The sequence below is a fragment of the Sus scrofa genome, chromosome 14 (genome assembly GCF_000003025.6).
Source record: "Sus scrofa isolate TJ Tabasco breed Duroc chromosome 14, Sscrofa11.1, whole genome shotgun sequence".
Taxonomy (NCBI): Eukaryota; Metazoa; Chordata; class Mammalia; order Artiodactyla; family Suidae; genus Sus; species Sus scrofa.
In genome coordinates, this window is record NC_010456.5 from 5,783,076 (window position 1) to 5,806,860 (window position 23,785).

At 52.3% G+C, this 23,785-nt stretch overlaps 1 protein-coding gene across 3 annotated transcripts in view; it reads right to left on the bottom strand.

Annotated features, from left to right (window-relative positions):
• Window positions 1-23,785, bottom strand: part of GFRA2 (GDNF family receptor alpha 2) — a 93,888-nt gene that overhangs the window by 39,493 nt on the left and 30,610 nt on the right. For all 3 annotated transcript variants that reach the window (XM_021072826.1, XM_021072828.1, XM_021072827.1), the window contains one exon: window positions 18,575-18,929. In XM_021072826.1, the coding sequence (XP_020928485.1) occupies window positions 18,575-18,929 (355 nt within the window). The remainder of the gene's footprint in view (window positions 1-18,574; window positions 18,930-23,785) is intronic.

A 23,785-nucleotide genomic window follows, 5' to 3' on the forward strand; every position in this document is an offset into this window, starting at 1 on the left:
AAAACAGGGTGACTCAAAATTCACGGTGGCTGCAGCTAATTAGTGTGGAGGCCTCGAGCTGTCTGTGAGTCGGGAACACCTGAAGGCCTCGCATACGCCATCTGTGCGAACGAACTGGTCGTCGAGGAGCGCACCGTGTCATTAAGAAAAGGTTAAGTTTCTTCCTACAATCTCTGTTTAAGGCGACAAAGAGCATTCGAAAACTCAACACGTGTTTCCCACACCCTGTGTTACGCCAGCCTGGGCTGGGTGCAGGGGGACATGAACACGGCACAGCGTTCAGGCCACACGGCAGCTGGTGGAGGAAGCACCAAAGGACAAGAAAGAACTAAACAATGAAAAAGCCTTTCCCGGAGTTCCCGTTGTAGCTCAGTGGGTTAAGAACTCGAGCCGTGAGCTGTGGTGTAGGTCGCAGACATGGCTTGGATCCCGCATTGCTGTGGCTCTGGTGTGGGCCGGCGGCTACAGCTCTGATTAGACCCCTAGCCTGGGAACTCCATATGCTGCGGGGTGGCCCTAGAAAAGGCAAAAAGACAAAACAAAACAAAACAAAACAAAAAATCCAACTAGTATCCATAAGGATGTGGGTTCAATTCCCCAGCCTCGCTCAGTGGATTAAGGATCTGGCATTGCCCTGAATTATGGAGCTGGTCACAGATGTGGCTCAGGTCCCGAGCTGCTGTGGCTGTGGAGCAAGCCACCAGCTGCAGCTCCTATTTGACCCCTAGACTGGGAACCACAGGTGAGCCCTGCAAAGAAAAAAAAGTGTGTGTGTGGGGGGGCTTCGCTTCCTCCACCTTTCCAGAAGGAGAGCAGGAGTCTGAGGCCAGGTGGCCTGGGTGTCCCTGCTTGCTAAGAACAGGCTTTATCTTCAGAAGACTTGAGAAGACCAGGAGTGGAAGGTACCAGGACGTGGTGATGGAGAGGGCAGAAAAGCCTACTGGGGCAGGAAAGAAGGTTTCTCAAAATAGGGGAGACCTGAGGTTCCAGTGGGAGCCCCACAGCCTCGAGGGGTGTGCTCGGTGTGGGGTCTGGGGTGAGTGCAGTTTACAACTGTGGAGGGTTCAGGAGCACCCAGCAGATGCTGAAGGTCCCCCCCGACCCCAACTGTTCGGCTGGCAGGAGGAGCAACAGCACAGGCTGAAGAGCAGCCTCCACACTGCCCCCTGCAGGTCTTCCATGCCCTGAGCCTGGATCCCGCACGTCCCAGTCAGGGCAAGCTCACTTAAGGATCTAGAAAGATCAGGAAATGTGATGTGACCCCAGAGTGTTGTGGAGGAAAATCCACACTCGTTGCTACTGCAATGAAGATTCAAGGAGGCAGCAACACGCCAGAGGGTCTTCTGAGATGAATGGGCACCTTCCACTTAGGAGAACAGCCTGGGCAGGGGGGTCAGTCCCTGCTGGACCCCAGCGGCAGGAAAAGCCAAGACAACGTTACACATCGGGGGAGGCTGGGCGCAGGCACCTGGAAGGAGGGCCAGGAAAGGAGGCTGCAGGTGGGGGACCGAGGCGGGGGATCTCAGATGCCAGACTCTTCTGGAACCAGAGGCAGGAGGGCCCTGGGGTTTGAGTGCTTAGAAAAGTTCATTCTAAGGACTTATCTGATGGCTGCTCACTGCCGAGCTGTTTGATTGCAAAATCCATTTCCAAATGGCCTGCTGGCCTGTGAGAACTACAGGGACTGTATATCAGGCGCAGCAGCCTCCCAAAGATCTGCATCTGTCTCCCAGCCTCCTTGGGCTACAGCCGCTCCCGTTCCACCGGACCCCGTCTGCAGGCCCTGAGCCTCCTTGAAGCACCAGGCATCTCTCCTGGGCCCAGCCTGGGATCAGGCAGAGCAGGGTCATTTCTCATTAGAATGAGCAGAGTACAACCCCAGCATTTACGCACAGCATCTGGTCAGAACGAAGGAAGACTCCTACCATGCCCCCGACCGCAGCCTCCACCCAGCACCCCACACCTGAGGAGGCACCCTTTCAATCCTCCAAGGAGAGAGGAGACAAAGGGAGATAAAGCCCTGGACCCTCCCCCACTTTAACCACCGGGCAGGTTATCCCAGGCCCAGCAGGACCCACAGCCGAGCTGGGGGCCACTGGGAACCCTGCTCTAGTTAAAATACATCTATCTGCAGCATTCAGAAAATAGCTATCTACAGTATTGCTTTCAGCTATAATGGAAAACTGATGGCTTTTATCTCCCCAACTTTATGACTATTGATGGGATAGAGGCTGAGGTTTGATGACCATTTAATAGCCGACCCTGTGCAGTTAGAGGAGCATCAGAAAGCAATGAAAGCGCCGAGATGATTGTCTGGCAGAGAATTCTCTGCTGAGGTCCAGGAAGCAAAACAACCACCCTCCCCTGGCTCTGAGAGGAGAAAAAAAAAAATCAAAGCCATCATCATTTCTGCTTCTTCCCCTCCTTTCTGCCATTGACCTCTGGGAGGTTGAGCCAGAGGGGAGGGAGGGCAGGGGTGAAACAGGAGCAATGCAGGTGTGAGCCCCTCTGGAGGAAGGGACGGTGGAGGAGGAGGCTCTGGACTGGGGACCCCCAAGACAGGTGCCCCCCGCCCTGCCCCGTCTGGCCCAGCCTTTGGTGCACCATGGACCAACCAGCTGAGATTCTGGCAGGACAAGAGGGGCTCAGGACTGTCTGAAGAGCCTCCTGCAAAGAGCTGGAAGGAAAAGGAAGGAAGCAGAGGTCGGTCCTGGCCATGATCTAACTGGTCCTAGACCTTCTGTCCACGGCCAGAAGCCAAAAGCCATTAGCCAGGCTCTGCATGGACTCAAGTGTCAAGCGTTCCCCGGCATTCCTCCCCTTCCCCCGCTGGGGGGACCCACCCACCACGGCCTGCCCACCTCTCTGGGTTACAGGGCAGCACCCGTACCAGGAAACACCTTCAACAGGGTGGGGAGAGGTTCCGGGGGGGATTCTTTGCAGCATTCCAAGCACCTTCATGGATATTCTGTCATTTTCTATTCTACCACAGTCCCGTGAGGGGGATAGGACAGATCTGATTCTGTCTGTTCTTTATTTTTTTTGGGGGGGGGTGTCTTTTTTTTGTCTTTTTAGGGCCACACCCACAGCATATAGAGGTCCCCAGGTTAGGGGTTCAATCAGAGCTGTAGCCACCGGCCTATACCACAGCCATAGCAAAGCCAGATCCGAGCCACATCTGCGACCTACACCACAGCTCACAGCAATGCCGGATCCTTAACCCACTGAGCGAGGCCAGGAATCAAACCCGCGTTCTCATGGATGCCAGTTGGGTTCACTAACTGCTGAGCCACGATGGGAACTCCTGATTTTGTCTGTTCTTTAAATAAAGAAACTCACAGATGTCCCAGGTCCCAAGTTTGGGACCTCAGTGTCTGACTCCCTGTCTGGTTAGCCCTCCACCATTCCAGGCCACCGTGCAGGAGAGGGTGCTGTCCAAGGAGGCCATTCCTGACCTTCTGCCTGAGTCCCACCACTCCTTGCTGTGTGGCTGTGGGCAGATGACTCAACCTCTCTGGGCCTCAGCTTCTTCATCTCATCTCCTGTGGAGATGAGCTTCCGGCCCTGTTCTAGATCTGTTTCCAGGTGGAATCATGGATCCCTCAGGCTCCACCTCGAAACACAATGATGTCCTGCCCTGCCCACAGCTGCCACCCCCTCAGACAGTGCATCTTCCCACTGTGAATCAAGCTGAGGCCAAGGTCCCACTCCTACCAGCGCCCTTTGTTCCCCCCTCCCTGGCACCAGGGTCCCTCCAAGCCACGCCTCCTTCAAGCAGTGCAGGAGGTGGGTGCTCAGGCCAGTGGGCAGGGACCTCCAGGGCCCTCTCCTCCCCATGATGGGCCAGTGCATGGTTCTCTCTGAGGCCCCTCTACTGGCTCAACCTCCTTAAAGATTCAGGCCTTAATTAAAGCAACTAGGATCCAACGAGCGTGCAAAACAAGAGGTGGCGGAGAAGTGGCCAAAGTGTTCCCCTCTACCCCCGTGCTGCCGGGTATCTGTAGATGAGCTCCCAGCAGGAAGAACGAGGAGGGGGTCCCCCAGACCTGTTCACCTGCCCAGCTTCCTTCCCGCCCTGTGCATCTTCTGGGGGCTGAGCCCACCTCTCCTCCTAGCCCAGCTCTACACCTCCTTCCCTTAGCAGCAGGGAGAGCGGGCCACTTAATTTCCTCGGCTCTGGAGCCCCCAAGTCTTGTGAGCTCACTGCTTACCACTTGGCTGCTACTGTTTGTTGATTTCTTAGGGATTTCCAGTCGTCTCTGCTGCAACTGGGGGAGGATTAGCAAGTCGCAGGCAATGATCCTTGCTTGGTTTACTTAAAACTCCCCCAGAGAAACACTTAGGAAAGCCGAATGGAGAAAACATGCCACCAGCCCAGACCCACCTGCCTTCTTAGCTTGTTCTGCCAACGCTCTCCAGCCCTTTCCAGTGTGGCCTGCGGCCCTGCTTGCACCACCACCAGCCCGCTTATTTTTTAATGGTGCCAACACACATACCGATCCTGAAACGTTCCACGTTGGCCATCGTCTTTCCTTGTCTTTGGAGAACTGCTGAAGGGGTCTCTGCCTTTCCCATTTGCAAATCCACGGCTGCGTAGTACAGTCCTGGCCCTGCGCACGGCCCTGAGACGTTAGAGGAAACAGACTACACCCTCCTTGACGGCCCTTCAGCGGAGACCAACCAAACCCACCAATGGAAACTGCCCAGAAACACTCCCACCCGCTCGGAAGACTCTGCTTCAATCCAGGTTTACCAGTTTTCATGTTGGATGGTTTTTACCCAGCCAACACGAGTTTCTTACATGACAGAGTGAGTGAACCTGTGGACCACGGGGAAAACCTATGAACCTGGATGTGCAGAGCCCTAAAGCTGGAAATGTTAACAATATATTCAGAGGGGAGTTCCCATCGTGGCACAGTGGTTAACAAATCCGACTAGGAACCATGAGGTTGCGGGTTCGGTCCCTGCCCTTGCTCAGTGGGTTAAGGATCCGGCATTGCCGTGAGCTGTGGTGTAGGTTGCAGACGCGGCTCGGATCCTGCGTTGCTGTGGCTCTGGCGTAGGCTGGCGGCCACAGCTCCGATTAGACCCCTAGCCTGGGAACCTCCATATGCCACAGGAGCGGCCCAAGAAATAGCAAAAAAAAAAAAAAAAAAAAAAAAAAAAAAAATATATATATATATATATATATATATATATTCAGAGGGAAAAAAGTGCTTAATAAACAGCGGGTACTTCATGACATCACTGCTGTTAAAATATGCACATGCATATTTTATTTTATTCTTTTTAACTTTTTTTTTTTTGCCTCATAGAGCAATGGCTTAATGTGGCATCTCGGTCCCCAGACCAGCGACTGAACCCCAGACTTCAGCAGTGGAAGTGCCAACCGCTAGACCATCAGGAAACTCCCTGCATGCATATTCGAAAAGTCTAGAAGTATACAATCTCCAAGCCATTGACTTATTTTAGGGTGTTAGGGTTGCAGGTGATATCTGCTTCCTCTTTTTTTTTTTTTTTAAGGCCGCATCCGCAGCATATGGAGGTTCCCAGGCTAGGGGTCTAATTGGAGCTGTAGCGGCCGGCCTACGTCACAACCACAGCAATGTGGGATCTGAGCCACGTCTGCGACCTACACCACAGTTCACAGCAATGCCACTGAGCGAGGCCAGGGATCGAACCCGTCCGTGTCCTCATGGATTCGCTAACTGCTGAGCCACAACGGGAACTCCCTGATCTCTGCTTTCTTGAGTCGACCTTTCCATCTTGCTGGAATTCTGTGAATGTGAGGCACACACAGTTTTTATAATCGGCAAAACAGAAGAGTGTATTGCATTTTGAAAATCAGGGGGACAACAGAGAGAAAGGTGGGAGGCGGAGGGAGCTTCCTGGTGCGTGCCCTACACTTGACCCAGAGGGTCAGGAAATCCACGTAACACCGGCTCAGAAGGGGCCAGAAAAGCCCCTAACCTGACACTCATCTGAAGCCTGATAAGGGGCCTCCGGCCTCGGCTCTCTGCCTCCTAACAAGGTAGCTCATCCCAGTTTCCAACAAGATTATAGTTAGTTATCGGCCGAGGCAGTATTAGGACAGCAGTAGTGTTAGGGTTTAGGATGACTCCTAATCCATCCAGGGCTCTTTTTACCTGGCTCCATTCTTCCTCTTATTTAGCAACAAGTGTGAAACCCCTGAGTCTGCTGGAATTGGGGGCTGGTGGCTGGCAGAGGCTGCGGGAGTCTCCATCTGTCCAGCGTCTCCACAGTGCATGTCAGAGCTTCAATCACTCACACACACACACACACACACTCACACACACACTCACACACACACACACACATGCCTCCCTCCATTGGCACCTGTGCCCCAAGCAGGACCTCCCTCTCTCCTGGGACAAGTTGTGCCCAGGCCTGCCTCCCCCTCCTGCCCCCTTCTGGAAGCCTCCCTCCTTCCCCAGAGGCTTGACCCCAGAAGTTGCAGGACCTCGACTCTGGGCCACCTTCTGTGTCTGAATGCCTGCAGCACACAGTTTAATCCTTACAACGCTTAATTAAGCAGGGGCTCCTCTTCGTATTCAGTGTTTCCACACGCATGAGCCTCATCTCCCCCAAATGAGCTTATGAGCTCTTCGAAGGAACTGATGTTTACCGGGGGCCTGTGTGCCCGGCCCTAGGCTCACCGATTTTCCTGCTTTATTTCACTTAATCCCTTCATCTCCATCTCAAGCCCTGGCCTCTCTCCGGAACTCCCACATACAGGTGGCCACTTGCATGTTCCAAAGGCTTTCCCACAAACAAGTTCCAAACCCCAACGTCTCCCCTCTAGGCCCAGACGTCCTCCTCCCTTCTCTCGGGTAATGGCTCTGCCAGCCAGCCGGTCTCATCCAGCAAGTCCCTGGGAACCGACTTCCGAAGGTCTCGGATCTGGCCCCGTTCCACTCCCCCTCAGCCTCGGCCGCCTGACCTCAGGCCCCATCACAGAGGGTTCCTAGTGGGGCCCCCCTGTCTGCAGCCTCTCTCTCCTCCCACACATTGTGCATTCGGCAGCCAAAGCATCTCTCCTGACCAAAATACTTCCTGGCTCCCCACTGTCCTCTGGACAAAATTGGACTCCTTGGCAAAAGGCACAAAGGTTTTATGAGCTGGGTCTCCCTTGCCTCCCCGCTGCGCTCCCCCACTTTAACACACACATGTCCTCTGTGAGGACCAGAAAGGACACCTGCTAGAACAGGCCCACTCCTCCTTCAAGCTCAGCTCAGAGGCCTCCTCCAAGCCACCTTCCCCGGAGGCCGGCCCTCACCTCACCAGTCTGCGGACTGCTGCGGCAGGAGCAAGGTTCACCTCAGCATCCGGATGCTGAGCACCTAGAAACGGAGCTCCACAGGAGTCCCCGTGAGTGAGTTACCAAGCTTCCAGGCAGGCCTAACTGCCCTATGCTAACAAGGAGCACAGAGGCCTCTTGATGTTAAAGATCTCAGCCCGGCTCTCAGGACTGCTGGGGCAGAGGATCTGAAGCTGGGGCTGCGACTCCAGCCCCTTTGAAGAACACAGCAGGAGAGTCTTTTCTTGAGCACATCATGGTGCTCAGAGAGCATCCCCAGGCCACCAAGGGCCAAGTGATGGAGAGCTCACAGGCCTGGGAGGCCTTCTGCTGGACCAGCGCGATGCACCTTCGGTGGAGCAGGGAGAGAGCAGCCATCCCCAAGCCTCCCCCTTGCTCCATAGGAGGACCCTATGGTTCTTGGGGTTTTACTCAAGCGTCCTGGTTCTGCTGCAGGTGGGAGGGTGCACACAGTGGTCTGATAGGCTTTCCCACCTCAGAGACCCTGGGATGGTCCCTGAGGCTTCCAAGACACCTGCCAGGGCCCTGAGGAGAACTGGCTCCGGAACACTAGGCGAATGCTACTTAAGAAGGAGGAGGGCAGGAGTCCTCGCCCCACTGGAGACCATGCCATGAAGGCCATGTCCTAGCTGGCCACGGGGCAAGTCACATTCCACATCCCCAGAGAGGAGGCCCAGGGAGGGCAGCCTCGGCCTGTCTAAGAGTCTCCTCCATGAAGGAGGCTGAAAAGGCAAGGCTCCTCTTGCCCCAGAGCTATGTTCTCTGAGAGGGCGGGATGCTCAGAGCTTAGAGAAAGGCCCTTACCCCATTTTATTTTTCTTTTTACAGCAGCACCCACAGCATATGGAAGTTGCCAGGCTAGGGGTCAAATCAGAACTGCAGCTGCCCAGCCACAGCAATGCCAGATCCAAGCCACATGTGCAGCCTATACCGCAGCTTGCAGCAACACCAGATCCTTAACCCACTGAGTGAGGCCAAGGATCAAACCTGCGTCTTCAGAGAGACAGTGTCAGGTTCGTAACCCACTGAGCCACAATGGGAACTCCCTCCTCCCCCATTTTAAGGAGTCTTCTGGCTGTGGCTGGAGAAACCATCAGTGGCCACTGTATCGTGGCCCTTAAGAGCCCAGGGAGGACACGGGAGGTGGCAATGCTGGGGTCCCAATCACACCGCAGTGTGCCAGTCAGCATCAAAGACCATCAGGCACATGCGACCCAACCACAGGTGGTCCCCAAGGCTACGTGGCCTCAGGAGTCCAGACTGAGGCTGGATGAGGGTGTGGTCCTAGGACATTCTCAGTGCCTCCTCTAGGCCAGCCTCTCCCTAGGAGATCCTACACGTTCTCCTTGCCTTAAACGCCATAAATATGCTAATGACCCCTAGAATTTACAACTCCAGTCAAGCTCCAGATAGGAATGTCTCAAAGGCATCTCAGCGTTAACATGCCTAGAATGGAATTCCTGATTTACCACCCCCTCCAAGTCTTCACCATCTTATAAAATGGCACCATCACCCACCAAGTGGCTCAAACCACAAGTCCATGAGCTCTCTGGCTCCCACATTAAGGTATATCATTTCCATCTCCAAAATACCTCCAATTTACCCACTTATCTCTCTCCACACGGCCACCCCCCTGGCCCGAGCTGCCGTCATCTGTGATCCGATGATGCTAAAATAACCTCCTCCCTGGTCTCTTTGAGGTCACTCTTGCCTCCTCCCTTAATTTGCCACCCAGTCACCAGAGTCATCTCTTTTTATCTCACAATTTCAATAATATCACCAGTCGGCTTCAGCAGCTTCCTTCTAAATGTACTCAGAATAAATCCCCATTTCTTGCCCCGGCTCACAAGGCCTGGTGGGATCCGGCCGCCCACCTCTGCAGAGTCCCCTCTGCTCCAGCTACGCCAGCCTCTTCTCACTGTCCCGACAATGCCAAGTTCCTCCCCTCCTCCAAACCCCGGCCTATGCGTGCAATGTTCTTCTTCCCACCTGTCTTCCTTCTGGCTCCTCATCCTTCAGGTCTCAGTTTTTGTTTTTGTTTTCTTTGTAGGGCCGAACCCGAGGCCTATGGAGGTTCCCAGGCTAGGGGTCCAATCGGAGCTGTAGCTGCCAGCCTACATCACAGCCACAGCAACGCCAGATCTGTGCCTCGTCTTCGACCTACACCCCAGCCACAGCAATGCCGGCTCTGAGACGCATCTGTAATCTACACTGCAGCTCATGACAGTGCCAGATCCCTAACCCACTGGCATCAAACCCGCATCCTCACAGAGATTGGCCAGTTGTTTAACCCGTTGAGCCACAACAGGAAGTTCCTCCCTCCTTCCCCGGTTACTCTCTATTGCTACATCCTGCTCACTCCAAAGATGTCAATCATAGACTTGCCTGTTCACCTGATTACTATTTACCTCCTCCATTAGACTATAAGCTCCAATGGGACAGGGACCACCTCTATTGTGTTCTATAGTAAACAGCTATATTTAGCGTCTAGCACGGCGCCTGGCACAAAATAAATATTTGTTAAAAAAGTAAGTCAACACTACACACACACACACACAATGGTACGTGTATATAATATATATAAGAATACTAAAAACAGAAACCTAATTGAAAAGATAAAGTATCAAAGGAAAGCTACATGATCAGAACCACAGGAAGGATGCAGACAAGTTCTAGAAAGCGTCCGTGGAAAGCGAGGCTAAGAGAGAGCTTGGGGAGATAAGGGCCAAACAGGCTTTGAATGAAGTCTAAGTTTTGGTGCACAGACTGAATGTCCATGCCCACCCCCTCGAAACTGATACAGTGAAACACCACTCCCCTCTGGGATGGTGTTTGGAGGTGGGGTCTTGAGACGTAATTAGGTCATGAGGGGAGAGCCTCGGGATGGGGTTAGTGCCTTGCGAAACACCCAATCCCTCTCTGCACGCACATACTAAGGAAGGCCAGGCGAGGGCATTATCCCAACAAGGACTCTCACCAAGAACCTGACCATACTGACACCCTGATCTTGGACTTCCAGCCTCCAGGACTGTGAGAAAGCGATACCTGTTAGTTAAGCCCTCTGGTCCGCGGTACTTTGTTCTAGCAGCCCCAGTAGATAAAGACATAGCAAGAGCCCCGTCACTGGGCACAAGCAGAAATGAGCAACGTCTGGGTAGCTGCGAGCTCGCCCCACCCCGTGTGAGCACACACACACACACACAACTGTAGGTGACGCCTCTGCTGTGAACAGACCCGTGACTTGGCCTCTGGTTCTCCCTGCACAGGCAGCATCCACCCCCACCCCGACCCCCGCGGGTCATTCCTCTTGCCCATCATGCAGGGATGAAATGGGTTCTCACCCACAGGAGCCTTAGCCAGACAAGGGGTGCACCTTGTCTAACTGCGAGGGAGGCTTTAATGGAGCCCAGATGCCCAGAGGGCAGCCTGGATGGGAAAAGGTAGAGGCACTCTCTGCCCAGCTGTGCTGACCACCCTGGAGCACCCAGAGCAGGAAGCTGCATCAACCCTGTCTTGAAAACAAAATCTCTAGGTTGCAGTTTCTCTCTGTGTTTATTTTCCAAGAGCCTTTAGTACTGTTCAACATTCCAGCCCTGTGTCAACGTGCCACAGAAATTTCCAAAAGGAATTATCTGGGCACACTTGGCCCAGAGTTCAAGGGAGAGCAGGGCCCCTACTGAGGCCAACAGAAGAAGCCCATGTGGGCTCCCCAAAAAGAAGATGAGTCTCAGGGTCCCTGGCAAGGCCAAGGACCCCACGCTCCTCCCCACACAGTCTCCCTCCACTGTAGCCTTGCCAGCTAAGTCTTCTTCGGGAGGGTGGTGACTTCTTTACCCCATGGCGCTCCTGGCACAGCACTGCTCTCAGGATAGGTGGGGTTGCTGGGCTCTGAGCTCAGCTCAAGGCCAGATGGAGCCTGAACAAGGTTCATCTGTCTGTGGCTCATGCCCCCAAGAAACAGCTGCTCTCTGTGCCACCAGAGTGACCCTGGGTAGGCCTGGTAGGGAGGAGAGCAGAACTGGGATTTCGAGAGAACCCGAGTGGAAATGCTATCATCTAGTTCACTGTGTGGCTCTATTCCCACGGCAGAAGCCATCACCACAGTGTCCTCTACCAACCTCACTAACCCTCCAAGCCCAACACAAGGCCTGGCCCAGAGCGGATGATCAACAAACAGTTATCAAATGATTGAAGAAATGGCCCCAAACTCTCATTCCTCCTGGGACCAGTGGTTCACTGGTCCCAGGAATGACTGGCTGGATTCTAGCTGGCCACCCATTCAGCCCCTTCTGTGCCAGTGGCAGGCATCACTAATCAATCACAGCTCTCTTTACCACTGAGCCAGGAGGCAGAGTCACAATCATCCAGGCAGCCAATCCAAGCTGGCCATTGAGAGAAGGCAGAGGTTCGGTAAGTTTGGGAAGGTCATAGAATTCTTCGAGAATCTAGTGAAACAATGAGTTTCTCTCTAGCATATGCACACACAACTTTACATATGATTTCAGGATATTCAAGACCCTCTCCTTTCAAAGAAGTAAAACATTGGAAGCCCCACAGCCCACCTATCTGAGTGCAAATAATCATTTGCTGCTATTTAGAGATAACCTGCTGAACATATCAGCCAACAGGTTCCATGGAGTCCAAAAGAGGCTGAGGGACAGCTCCACAGAGCCAAGAATCAAAATGAGGACCTGTACACCCACACTGCCTACAGACACCAGACACACTGCAAGTCAGGCGAAGAGGGTGGGGGGGGGCTTGTCCAAAGGACACAGAGAGAGCTGAGGGAGGGGTCGCGCCCCCCGACCCCTGCCTTCCCAGCAATCATGTTGGACAAGGACAGAATCCACTGCACAAAGGGGCCCAGGCAGCCTGGGTAGCCCCAGGCTGGTACCTATTTATACACATCCTCGGCACCCAGAGGTTAAATGACAGCCCGAGATATGGCACGGCGCCAGCAGTGAGTTATTTATATCCTCTTGGCAGACCAGGAGGAACGGGGCATTTCGGGGGGCCTCTCCAAATGAGGCACAGAGGGACACAGTCTACAGGACAACACAATCATCCCCTCCACAGCCCCCCAACCACCCCCCCACACACACACAATCTGAATCATCCCTGCAATGAATGCAAGCTGAGAAAGTAGAAACCAAAAGATGATGTTAAAAAAATAAAGTAGGTCATGTCCCACTGGGGGGCTGGGGTGAGAGAATTCAGCCAAATTCCGTGGAATTGTTCCAAGAGATTCTCCAGGCTCCATATCGGAAGTCTTTTAAAGGAAAAGCCTCTCTCAGTCCTAAATCCACATCCCTAAAGGCCAGAGGGATGTGACCCAGACAAAGGTGAAAGGCAGGGCATGGGCTCCTGGGTGCAGCTTCAAGACCAGTCGGCTCCATGGCTGGACCAGGAAGCTTCCACTCTCAGAGGCCCCTCCCTCGGTCATTCACCCCCAAACTGATCTGGGTCCAAAGAGCAGGGGAGGATACAGAAATGCTTTCCAATACCCATGGGCCCCAGCAAGAAAATACCCTTGTTTAACCAAAGCTTTTTCAAACCCCTCTGCTTTGTGCTTAGTGACATTTCATAAGACAGCACGAAGGAGTCCGCTGAATATCACAGAGCGGGTAGGAGGCCTGCTGCTGGGCACGTGCCGCACATCCCTGGGCGTGCTCTCATGTGCTGCCAGGTGACAGGGTCTGGCAGAGCTGCCCCCAGGAGTCCTGGGGCGAGACTCACTCAGAGAGAAGCTTGGGCATACGTGCTACCCAAGCCAAAGGGCAAAGGAGGCCAGGGAGCTCCGGTGAAGAGAAACCTGGGCACTACAGCCCTGGAGCACAGAGCTTGTTCTAGAAGATGCCTGCACAAGGGCCTTGCTCCCAAAGAGTCAGCCCAGAGAGGCATGACCCCATGAAGGCCAGATCTGTCCATCAGAGCATCCAGGAAAGGAAGTGTGGGGTCCCCGGTTCCTGCTCCAAAGCCCATGGCTTTGGGCTCTCTCATTTTCACAGTCAAGATTTCCATCTGTGGTGGAGTTCCCAGCGTGGCTCAGCGGATTAAGAACCTGACCAGTGTCCAAGAGAATGCGGGTTCGACCTGTGGCCTCACTCAGTGGGTTAAGGATCCAGCACTGAGGCAAGCTGCAGTGTAGGTCTCGAATGCAGCTCAGATCTGGCATTGCTGTGGTTGTGGCGTAGGCCTGAAGCTATGGTTCCGATTCGACCCTAGTCTGGGAACCTCCATATGCTGCAGGTGAGGCCCTAAAGAGAAAATTTAAAAAAGGATTTCCACCTGTGGTGCCCACCATGGCAGGCAGAAACCTGGAGGAAGCCAAGGCCAGGAGCAAAGGGAGAGCACCCCTTCCTGGGCGTAGCAGAGAGCTGCCTGTTCTTCCAGACACACGCCCCTCTCCAGCCACCAGTGACCTCCTGGGCTCCTCCGTGGACCGCAGGGATAGGGTCCAGCGTCAGTAAGTCAGGCCCGCAAGAGCATGGGATGAAGTCAGTTCCTCTCCTTCAAATCCAAGCTTCTACACCACCTACCCTGACAGGCATCTCTGGTCACTTCTTCTTGTACTAAGAGCTCACCTTTCCAGGAATATGACCTCAATGGAGATGCATGGGGAGAGGGCAGACTGGAAAGGTGCTGTGACAGACTCACATCCAAAGACCAGGGAGGGTCCTTGGAGACTGGGGAGCATCCTTGATCAGAAGAAGCCGAGGACAGGGAGTTCCCGTTATGGCTCAGCAGAAACAAGCCCAACTAGTATCCATGAGGTTGTGGGTTCCATCTCTGGCCTCGCTCAGTGGGTTAAGGATCCAGGGTTGCCATGAGCTGTGGTGTAGGTCACAAACAAGACTCAGATCCCACATTGCTATGGCTGTGGTATAGGCCAGCAGCTGCATCTCTGATTCAACCCCTAGCCTGAGAACTTCCATATACCTCAGGTGTGGCCCTAAAAGCTTAAAAGAAGAAGAAGAAGAAGAAGCCAAGAACACACAAGAGGAAAATGGTCCATCCAGGACCACTTAGGAGACCAGAGGCAGGACGAGCACAGAAGGTAATCTCCTGACTGTGGGGCCACCATGGCAACCACCTCCTCCCCCACCACTCTCCATCTCTGTTTCTCCCCAGCGCACTTTTCCCAGCCATTCTGAGTCACAGGAAGAGCTCCCCAAAGGACACTTGGCCATGCTGTCACAACACCCCAGGTCCTGCCAGACTCGCCCTGAAGGCGGTTCTGCCCTCATCCTCTGTCCTCCCGCTTACAGGACCATACTTTTTTTTTTTTTGCCTTTTTGGGGCCACACCTGCTGCATATGGAGGTTCCCAGGCTAGGGGTCTAATTGGAGCTGCAGCTGCTGGCCTATGCCACAGCCACAGCAATGCAGGATCCAAGCCGTGTCTGCGACCTATACCACAGCTCATGGCAATGCCAGATCCTTAACCCACTGATCGAGGCCAGGGATTAAATCCGAAAAACCTCATGGTTTGTTTGTTTGTTTGTTTTCAGGACAATACTTTAAATCTCTCGGGGATGTGAGCTGGGTGGGAGGGGAGCTGTGGGAGATGAGTGGGAGGAATGTCCTGGTTCTAGACCAGGAGGCTCACCCTGCCACATCCAGGAGCTCCTGGAACGTCCTACATGGGACCCAACTCAATAATCCAGACACAGCCCTGCTGGTGAGTGCCGTCGTTGCTGCTGCTTAAATTTACTTGGGGCTGCATGGTGCTCTCGGGCTTGGCTTGGTGCCTCTCAGAAACTGTCAGCCCTTTGATCCTAGATAGGATGCCTCATGCTGGAACCTCCCAGTACTTAGTCTTGTTTAAACACCCTTCCTGTTCCTATCATGTGAAGCTCATCTCCCAGCACTCCCATTCCTGGTGCCCTCAACCCCATCTCCAAACAAACAAAACCCCTCTGGCTCTTTAAACAGACACAGATGTTCGAACATCAGCCACAGGAGTCACCTGCTCCAGGCTTAGAAGCTGCATGCACTGTCCTTCCCTTAAACACCTTCCCTTAAACACTGCTGTTCACAGTGTCCTCCGCTCAGGACCCCTGTAGAGACATCTGCATGCAGCTGGACGCCAGGACCACTGCCCACCAGCCCTGGGACACCCAGCCTGATGCCCCGGCTTGTTGTCACCAGGCTTGGACTCAGGCTGGCCCTCTGGCCCCTTCAGTCCCTCATCCATCCTGTGGCCCCACATATGCTGTGCACTGTGCAGCCTGACTAGGTCAGCTTAGCATTTAGGACGAGGAGGAGGGCATCTCCATCCAAGAATCGGTACACACCTTTCACCTGGCTTTGGGCATCACAAGGCCCATCAAGTCCCTGCTTTCTCTCAGCTCCCGAAGCAGAGCCTCCGCCCAGCAGCCCCACCAGCATACATACGGCTTTGCTCCTAACTTTCTTTTATGAGCCCTGGGTGTCTACCTCTTTTTTTTTTTTTGTCTTTTTGCCATTTTCTTGGGCCGCTCCCGCGGCATGTGGAGGTTCCCAGGCTAGAGGTCGAATCGGAGCTGTAGCCGCCAGCCTACACCAGAGCCACAGCAACGCGGGATCCGAGCCGCGTCTGCGACCTATATATACCACAGCTCATGGCAACGCCAGATCCTTAACCCAACTGAGCAACGCCAGGGATCGAACCCGCAACCTCATGGTTCCTAGTCTGATTCGTTAACCACTGCGCCACGACGGGAACTCCTGGGTGTCTACTTCTAACCATCCTCCTGTTGTGCGCATACTTTGACATTAAATCGCCCCAATCATTTTTGCAGGTGATAAGCTAGGTTTCTTTTAAGTAAGCAAGAGAGAAAAGTCCAGCCCTGCGGGGATCAGCCCTTCTGGAACTCCAGCTCCTTTTCCAAACTAAGGCAGCGCCTCTCCTTCAGCCACACAGCCCCAAGGTCCCCACCCTCCGCGTAGCCCCATCCCCCAGGTCCCCGCAGCTGGGTAGCCACTTATCCTCTGCCTCCACTCCTGCCTCCCCGTGGGGCTGGATCCACTGTGATGGTCTCTACACCCCCACACTCACACTTGTTCACACACACACATATACACTCTCACACTCACAATACACTCTCACTTTCACACACTCATTCTCTCCCACACACTCATACTGTCTCACACTCAAACATACGCAGTCTCTCACATGCTCCTTCACACACACACACACCCTCACACTTGCTCACATATGCACTCTCTTTTATACACACACACACTACGAGGCACCCTGGTCTGGGCCGCTGAGCCACTCCCCCCAGGGAACCCCTTTCTCATCTAGATCCTGCCCACTCTCTCGCGGCTGTCCCTCCACCTCGGGACCTCTGTGTCACAGGCCCCCTCCCTCTGCCCCTCCCTGAAGAACAGGTGCACTTTCCTCAGAGTTCCGCCTCACTGTCCACACCTACGGCTCCTCTCCTGGCCTGAACGCTGAGGATGCTCCAATCTGCAGGCATTTCCAGTCTAGACGCCTCCTTGGATCCCACCAACCCGCCCTGCACCGTCTCATTCACTTCCGAGGCTTTAATCACCAATGAGATGCCCATCAACCCCCAATCCCACTTCCCCACAGCAGCCTCTTTACTGACTCCAGGCCCACAGGTCCAGATGCCCCCAGACATGGCCATGGGGATGGCAATGGTCCCCCTGGCACCGCAGATGCCATGCACCCAACATACACCCCATAATTACTCAACCGGGAAACATGACAGTCACCATTCATGATTCCATTCAAGTAATGCTGCTGGAGCGCTCACCAAGCATCAGGCGATATGCAGCATAAACAAAACAGAAATGGCTTTGCCTCCAGGGAACTTTCAACCAGTCCCCAGTCCTGTCAAGTCAACTCACCAATCACCTCTGAACCAACACGCTCCTCTCCGTGCCCACAGCCACTACCTTAGTCCAGGCTGGCGTGCTACCCTGGAACAAGAGCACTGGAGCTGGCTCTGAAATGCCTGAGCTGTGAGAGCTTAGGCCATTTACTTTCTCTATTTGATCATCTGGCAGATAAAGGTGATAGCAGTACCTACCTCCTAGCCTTGGTGCAAGGATTAGTGAGATAAACCGTATAACTGACTGGGATACAGTAAGCCATCTCTGCTTATCTGCAAAATCCCTGTCTCTCCAGCAGCCCCACCTCAGGCCCCACCTCCACCCCGTGGCCCACATTCCTCATGCATCCACCCTGCAGGTGCCCACGACCCCAGGCTCCCTGCTATCCTCCAGCCTTGCAGATGCCTTTCGTGCAGACTCACTCCCTGGCTTTCTCCTTCTCATTTCCCAAGGTTCAGCTCTAGGCCCCACCCTCTGGCTCCCCAGGCTTAGCCAGAAGCCCCGCCCGTGTGCTTCCTTAGCCCCCGTGCCCGAGATTCCTGCCTTCCTTGTCTGTCTCCCCTCCTGAGTGGGTGCTCCCCACAGAGCATCATGTTCAATTCTGCAGGCCCAGGCTTAGCGCCACGGCCTGGGTGCCACAGAGGTTCATAAGTGCTAACGATAAATAAGAAAAGCATGAGAATTACAGAGGCAAATTTTAACACACTGTAACGAAACAAACCTTCCAAATAATGAGATTCTTGTTAAGCAATTACTATATGCCAATTCTGTGCTAAGCCTTAACACACATGTCAGCTAATCCTCACAACAATGCTGTGCTGTGGGTATTTTTATTCCCACGTCCTGGATGGAGGGATGAAAAACGAGGACATTTGAAAATCTGCTCCAAGTCGGATTCAAACTCAGGACCATCAGGCTCTCCACATTTCACCCCAATGCTATACAGGCTCGTTCTCAGAGTGAAAGGAGCTGCCTCTGAGGTGTGCAAGAGCCCTTCCTGGTGGCCACAGGACCTCACTGGGATATTGGGTAGGGCTTCCTTTAGAGGTGAACCTAAAGTCACCGAAGGTCTCGTCCTACTCCAGGCTTAGAGTCTATGATTTTAAATCAGGAGTGCCTTGGATGGCTCATCTTGGCTTCCCCACTGTGCTTAGCATGAAGCTGGGCACACAATAGGCAAACAATAAACTTGTGCTGAAGAAATGAATGGACAGGGGATGAATGGACGGATGGATGGGATGAATGGACAGATGAACGGATGGATGACAGTTTGTTTTGCTCCTATCCAAATTACCCTCTTTGCTGAGCTGAGATTCATAACCCAGCAGACCCAGGAACGTGGAGCAGACAGAGCACCCCAGGTGATTCCCCGAAGAGCTTCGGTGGCCCCTACCTGCACAGGTGGTCTATCCGGCACAGGGTGCGGAGGTCCAGGCAGTTGGGCTTCTCCTTGTCCTCGTAGGAGCAGCTGGGCAGGATGGTCTGGCGGCGGCGCTCAGCACAGGCCTGGTCCTGGCAGGAGCAGAAGAGCATTCGGTAGGTGTACTCGCCGGGCACGCGGTCGAAGAACTGGCGCAGGGCCTTGTGGCACTTGCGGCGGTTGCAGCGCTCGGTGGGCGAGATCTGGCGGTTGCAGATGGAGATGTAGGAGGAGCGCAGCTTCTTGCAGTTGTCGTTCAGGTTGCAGGCCTTGGCAGCGTCCAGGCAATGGTTGCTCTTGGCACTGACCGCCGGGTCTGCCCCTGTCCCTAAAGGGGGGGAGGGAGAAATCAGAGGCCCATGAGGGGACACCGCCCAGAGGACCACAGTGATGCTCTCTGCCTCATCTGTGAGATGGGGGTCACTCAGCAGCCCTCCCCTAAGGCCGTACTCAGGATCAGCTGAGTTAACATGTGGGTCCATAAAATGCTTAGGAGGGCATCTGTCACTGGGCAACCCGTATGTACAGTCACTTTTAGGATGGCGATTATTTTTTGTTTTCTGTTCTTTCTCAGACCCACCCAAGACATATGGAAGTTCCTAGGCCAGGGATCCAATCCGAGCCACAGTGGCAACCTATGCCACAGCTATGGCAACACCAGGTCCTTAACCCACTGTGCCACAGCAGGAACTCTAGACTGACAATTGTTAACTCAAAATCTTATTTAAAACTTATTTCATGAACATTATGGAGGTTCCTTAAAAAAAAAAAAATCTAAAAATAGAACCACCATAGGATCAGCAACCCCACAATTGGGCATATATCCAGAAAAGACAAAAACTCTAATTCAAAAGATACATGGGAGTTCCCGTCATGGCGCAGTGGTTAACGAATCCGACTAGGAACCATGAGGTTGCGGGTTCGGTCCCTGCCCTTGCTCAGTGGGTTAACGATCCGGCGTTGCTGTGAGCTGTGGTGTAGGTTGCAGACGCAGCTTGGATCCCCCGTTGCTGTGGCTCTGGCGTAGGCCGGTGGCTACAGCTCCGATTCAACCCCTAGCCTGGGAACCTCCGTATGCCGCGGGAGCGGCCCAAGAAATAGCAACAACAACAACAACAAAAGACAAAAGACAAAAGACAAAAAAGACAAAAAAAACACAAAAAAACAAAAAAACAAAACCAAAAAGATACATGCATCCCAGTGTTCACAGCAGCTCTACTTACAATAGCCAAGACATGGAAGCAACCTAAATGTCCATCAACAGAAGAATGGATAGAGAAGTTGTGGGGTGTGTGTGTATATGTGTATGTGTATATATACAAACACACACACACACGCTCGCACGTGTGTATACAATGGAATACTACTCAGCTATAAAAAAGAAGGAAATAATGCCATTTGCAACAACATGGATGGACCTAGAGATTATTATACTAAGTGAAGGAAATCAGAAAAGATAAATACTACATGACATCACTTACATGAAGAATCTAAAAAATAACGCAAATGAGAGTTTCTGTCATGACTCAGCGGAAATGAATCTGACTAGCATCCATGAGGACGCAGGTTCGATCCCTGACATCACTCAGTGGGTTAAGGATCTGCGTTGCCATGAGCTGTGGTGTAGGCTGCAGACACGGCTAGATCTGGCATTGCTGTGGCATAGACCAGCAGCTGTAGCTCCAATTTGACCCCTTGCCTGGGAACTTCCCTGTGCTGAGGGTGTGGCCCTAAAAAAACAAAAATAAATAAATATAAAAAATAATGCAAATGAATCTACCTACAAAACAGAGACTCATAGACATAGAAGGCAAACTCATGGTTAACAAAGGAGGGGGAGGGATAAAGTAGGAGTCTGGGATTAGCAGATGCATATTACTGTATATAAAAGAGGCACCAAGGACTTAGTATACAGCACAGGGAACAATATTCACTATCGTGTAATAACTCATCATGGAAAATAATCCTAAAAATACGTATGTATGTAACTCAATCACTCTGCTGTACACCTGAAAACAAGCATGATATTGTAAATCAACTCTATTTTGATTTAAAGAAAGAAATACCACAAGCCGAAAAAGCAAGCAACTAGGTGTTTGAGGCCCTTTCACAAAAGTGGAAAATGGGAAAACAAAAGGACTGGCTCAAGAGCACAGAGCTGGGTGGCAGCCCCTTCTCCAAGACCCCTCACAAATCTAGGAAACCAAGAGGCAGAATAGCAGAAATCTGGGTGTTCTAAAACTGGGCATCTGCAAACTCTTCCACATGGAATGAATAAACAACAAGGTCCTACATACCGGGAACTATACTCAGTACGCCGTGATAAATGACAATGGAAAAGAATATTAAAAAGAATGTGTGTGTGTGTGTGTGTGTGTGTGTGTGTAAATGAATCACTTTGCTGTACAGGAAAAATTAACAACATTATAAATCAGCTATACTTCAATTAAAATAAAGTTAAATTAAATTAAGGCATCCCTGGAGTTCCCACTGTGGCTCAGCAGGTTAAGAAGCCAATATTGGCTCTGTGAGGATGCAGGTTCAATCCCTGGCCCAGCTCAGTGGGTTAAGGATCCAGGATTGCTGCAATCTGTGGCATAGATCATAGATGCGGCTGGGATCCGGTGTTTCTGTGGCCCTGGTGCGGGTGTGCAGCTGCAAACTTCCATATGCCCCAGGTGCAGCCATAAAAAGAGAAAGCAAAAACAAAACCTGAGGCATCTGCTTTGATTCCTGGTCCTGCTACTTACCAGCGGTGTGACCTAGGGCAGGTGACTGAACCTTCCTTTGCCTCGGGCTCCCCACCCGGAAAACAGTAGCCATCTCCTAGCGCTGCTGTGAGCACGAATGAGCTCGTTTTTCTCTCTCCCTCCTGATAATTTTGCCCCATATACTAGATCATCCCCGTCAGTTATTACATCACCCATCTTTAAGGGAAAAAAAGAACTTCTTGTGACCATACAACCACTGCTGAGCCTATCTCTCTCTGCTCCTCTTTAAAGCGAAACCCCTCAAATGAGTCATCTACACCAGCAGTAGTTTCCTCCACTCCCGTTCTCTCCTGGACCTGTTGTGGCCTGGCATTTGCCTCCTCACTCTTCGGTGACCAGGGACCCTGGGGTTTCCTCTTCCTCTGGCCATCTGCACACTGGACAGAGCCGGCTGCTCCCCCAGCCCCCCTTTTCTCAAGGCCTCCCTGCCACCACTTGAGTTTTCCTAAGCCTGCTTTGCTAATTCCATCTTCTGCACCAGGTCTCAGTCCCCTCTTCTCTATATGCACCCACTCCCGAGGGCACTTGTGCTCATGCATGGCCTTAAACATCACCAATGAGCTGCTGGCTCCCAAATTTACATCCCCAGGGCAGGGACCTCAGTTCTGACCTCCAGATTCAGCAGTCTGCGGGCCAACCTGAAGGGCTGACACTCACATCTCAAACCACACCCCACGTGTCCCCCAAGGCTGCCCCCCCATCTCCCTCATCCCTCTGAAGACAAGGCCAGCCTTCCAGCGGCTCAGGCCAAACCCTCAGCCCTTCCCTGACTGCCTCCCATTCACATCAGAAAGACGTGGCAGAGGGATAGACAATAAGACCCTGCTGTACAGCACCAGGAACTATATCCAATCTCCTATGACAGGCCATGATGGAAGATGATACATAAAAAATATATATATATGTATGACTGAGGCACTCTGCTGTACCGTAGAAGCTGGCACAACCACTGTAAATCAACTATTCTTTAATAAGAATATATAAATAATTTTTAATTAAAAAAAAAAGACCCACAGGTCCACCTTCAGGATTCATCCAGAGTCCAGCCGCTCCCTGTCACCACTGTTCCCACCCTGGTCCAAGCCATTGTTGCTCTGTGCTGGTAAGAACTTCCTTCCCAGTCTCCCGGCTCTGTCCTTTCCTCCCCACCCAACGACAATCTTCTCTCATCACAGCTAGAGCCAACCTTTAGGACTTAAGGCAGAGATAATGGTCCTGGGCCCCAAAGCTTGTGATGGTTTCCCCATCTCATTCGGAGGCCTTGGCAGGGCCCACAGGACTCTGGACCAGTGCTGGCCACTACTGCACGTGGCCACAGAACCTGAAATGGAACGAGCCCAAAGTGAAATGTCCATACCAGATTTTGAAAACTTAATAATAAAAAAATAATATTAAAGCATTTCATTTCAAATAATTTTTACTTGATTACATGTCAAAGCAATGATATTTTAGATATATTGCGTTACAGAAAAGAAAATTATGGACATGGAGAACAGACTTGTGGTTGCCAAGAGGGGGGGAGAGGGAGTGGGAGGGACTGGGAATTTGGGGTTAAGAGACGCAAACTATTGCCTTTGGAATGGATAAGCAAGGGGATCCTCCTGTGTAGCACTGGGAACTATCTGGTCACTTGTGATGGACATGATAATGTGAGAAAAAAGAATGTATACATGTATGTGTGACTGGGTCACCTTGCTGTGCAGCAGCAAATTGACAGAACACTAAATCAGCTATAATGGAAAAAATAAAAATTATTAAAAAAATAGATATATTGTGTTAAATATATTATTAATTAATTTTACTTGCTTCTTTTTTAAAAACCTGACTTTTAATTTTTTATTCGTATTTATTTATTTATTTATTGTCTTTAGGGCCACCCTCACTGGGATATGGAGGTTCCCAGGCTAGGGTCCAATCGGAGCTGTAGCCACCGGCCTATACCAGAGCCACAGCAACGCCAGATCCGAGCCGTGTCTGCCACCTACACCACAGCTCATGGCAATGCCGGATCCTTAACCCACTGAGGGAGGCCAGGGATTGAACCTGCGTCCTCATGGATACTAGTCAAATTCGTTTCCTCTGCACCACGACGGGAACTCTTTACTTGCTTCTTTTTAACTTTCTTAATGCAGCTATTAGAGATTTTAGAATTGCATACAACTCGTAATATACATCTATTAGCCAGCACTGCCATCTAGGACCTCACTTCCCACTTCTCTCCCCTGCACACTTACTCCCTTCCAGCGACACTGGCCTCCTTGCTCTTCCTGGAACATGCCAAGCATAGCCTGACCTCAGGGCCTTTGCACTTGTTGCAGCTTCCTCCCAGAAAGCTCTCCCCTACTCCAGGACCACACAGCTCCTTTCCTCACTTCTTTCAGGTCTCTGCGCAAATGTTACCTTATCTGCAAGT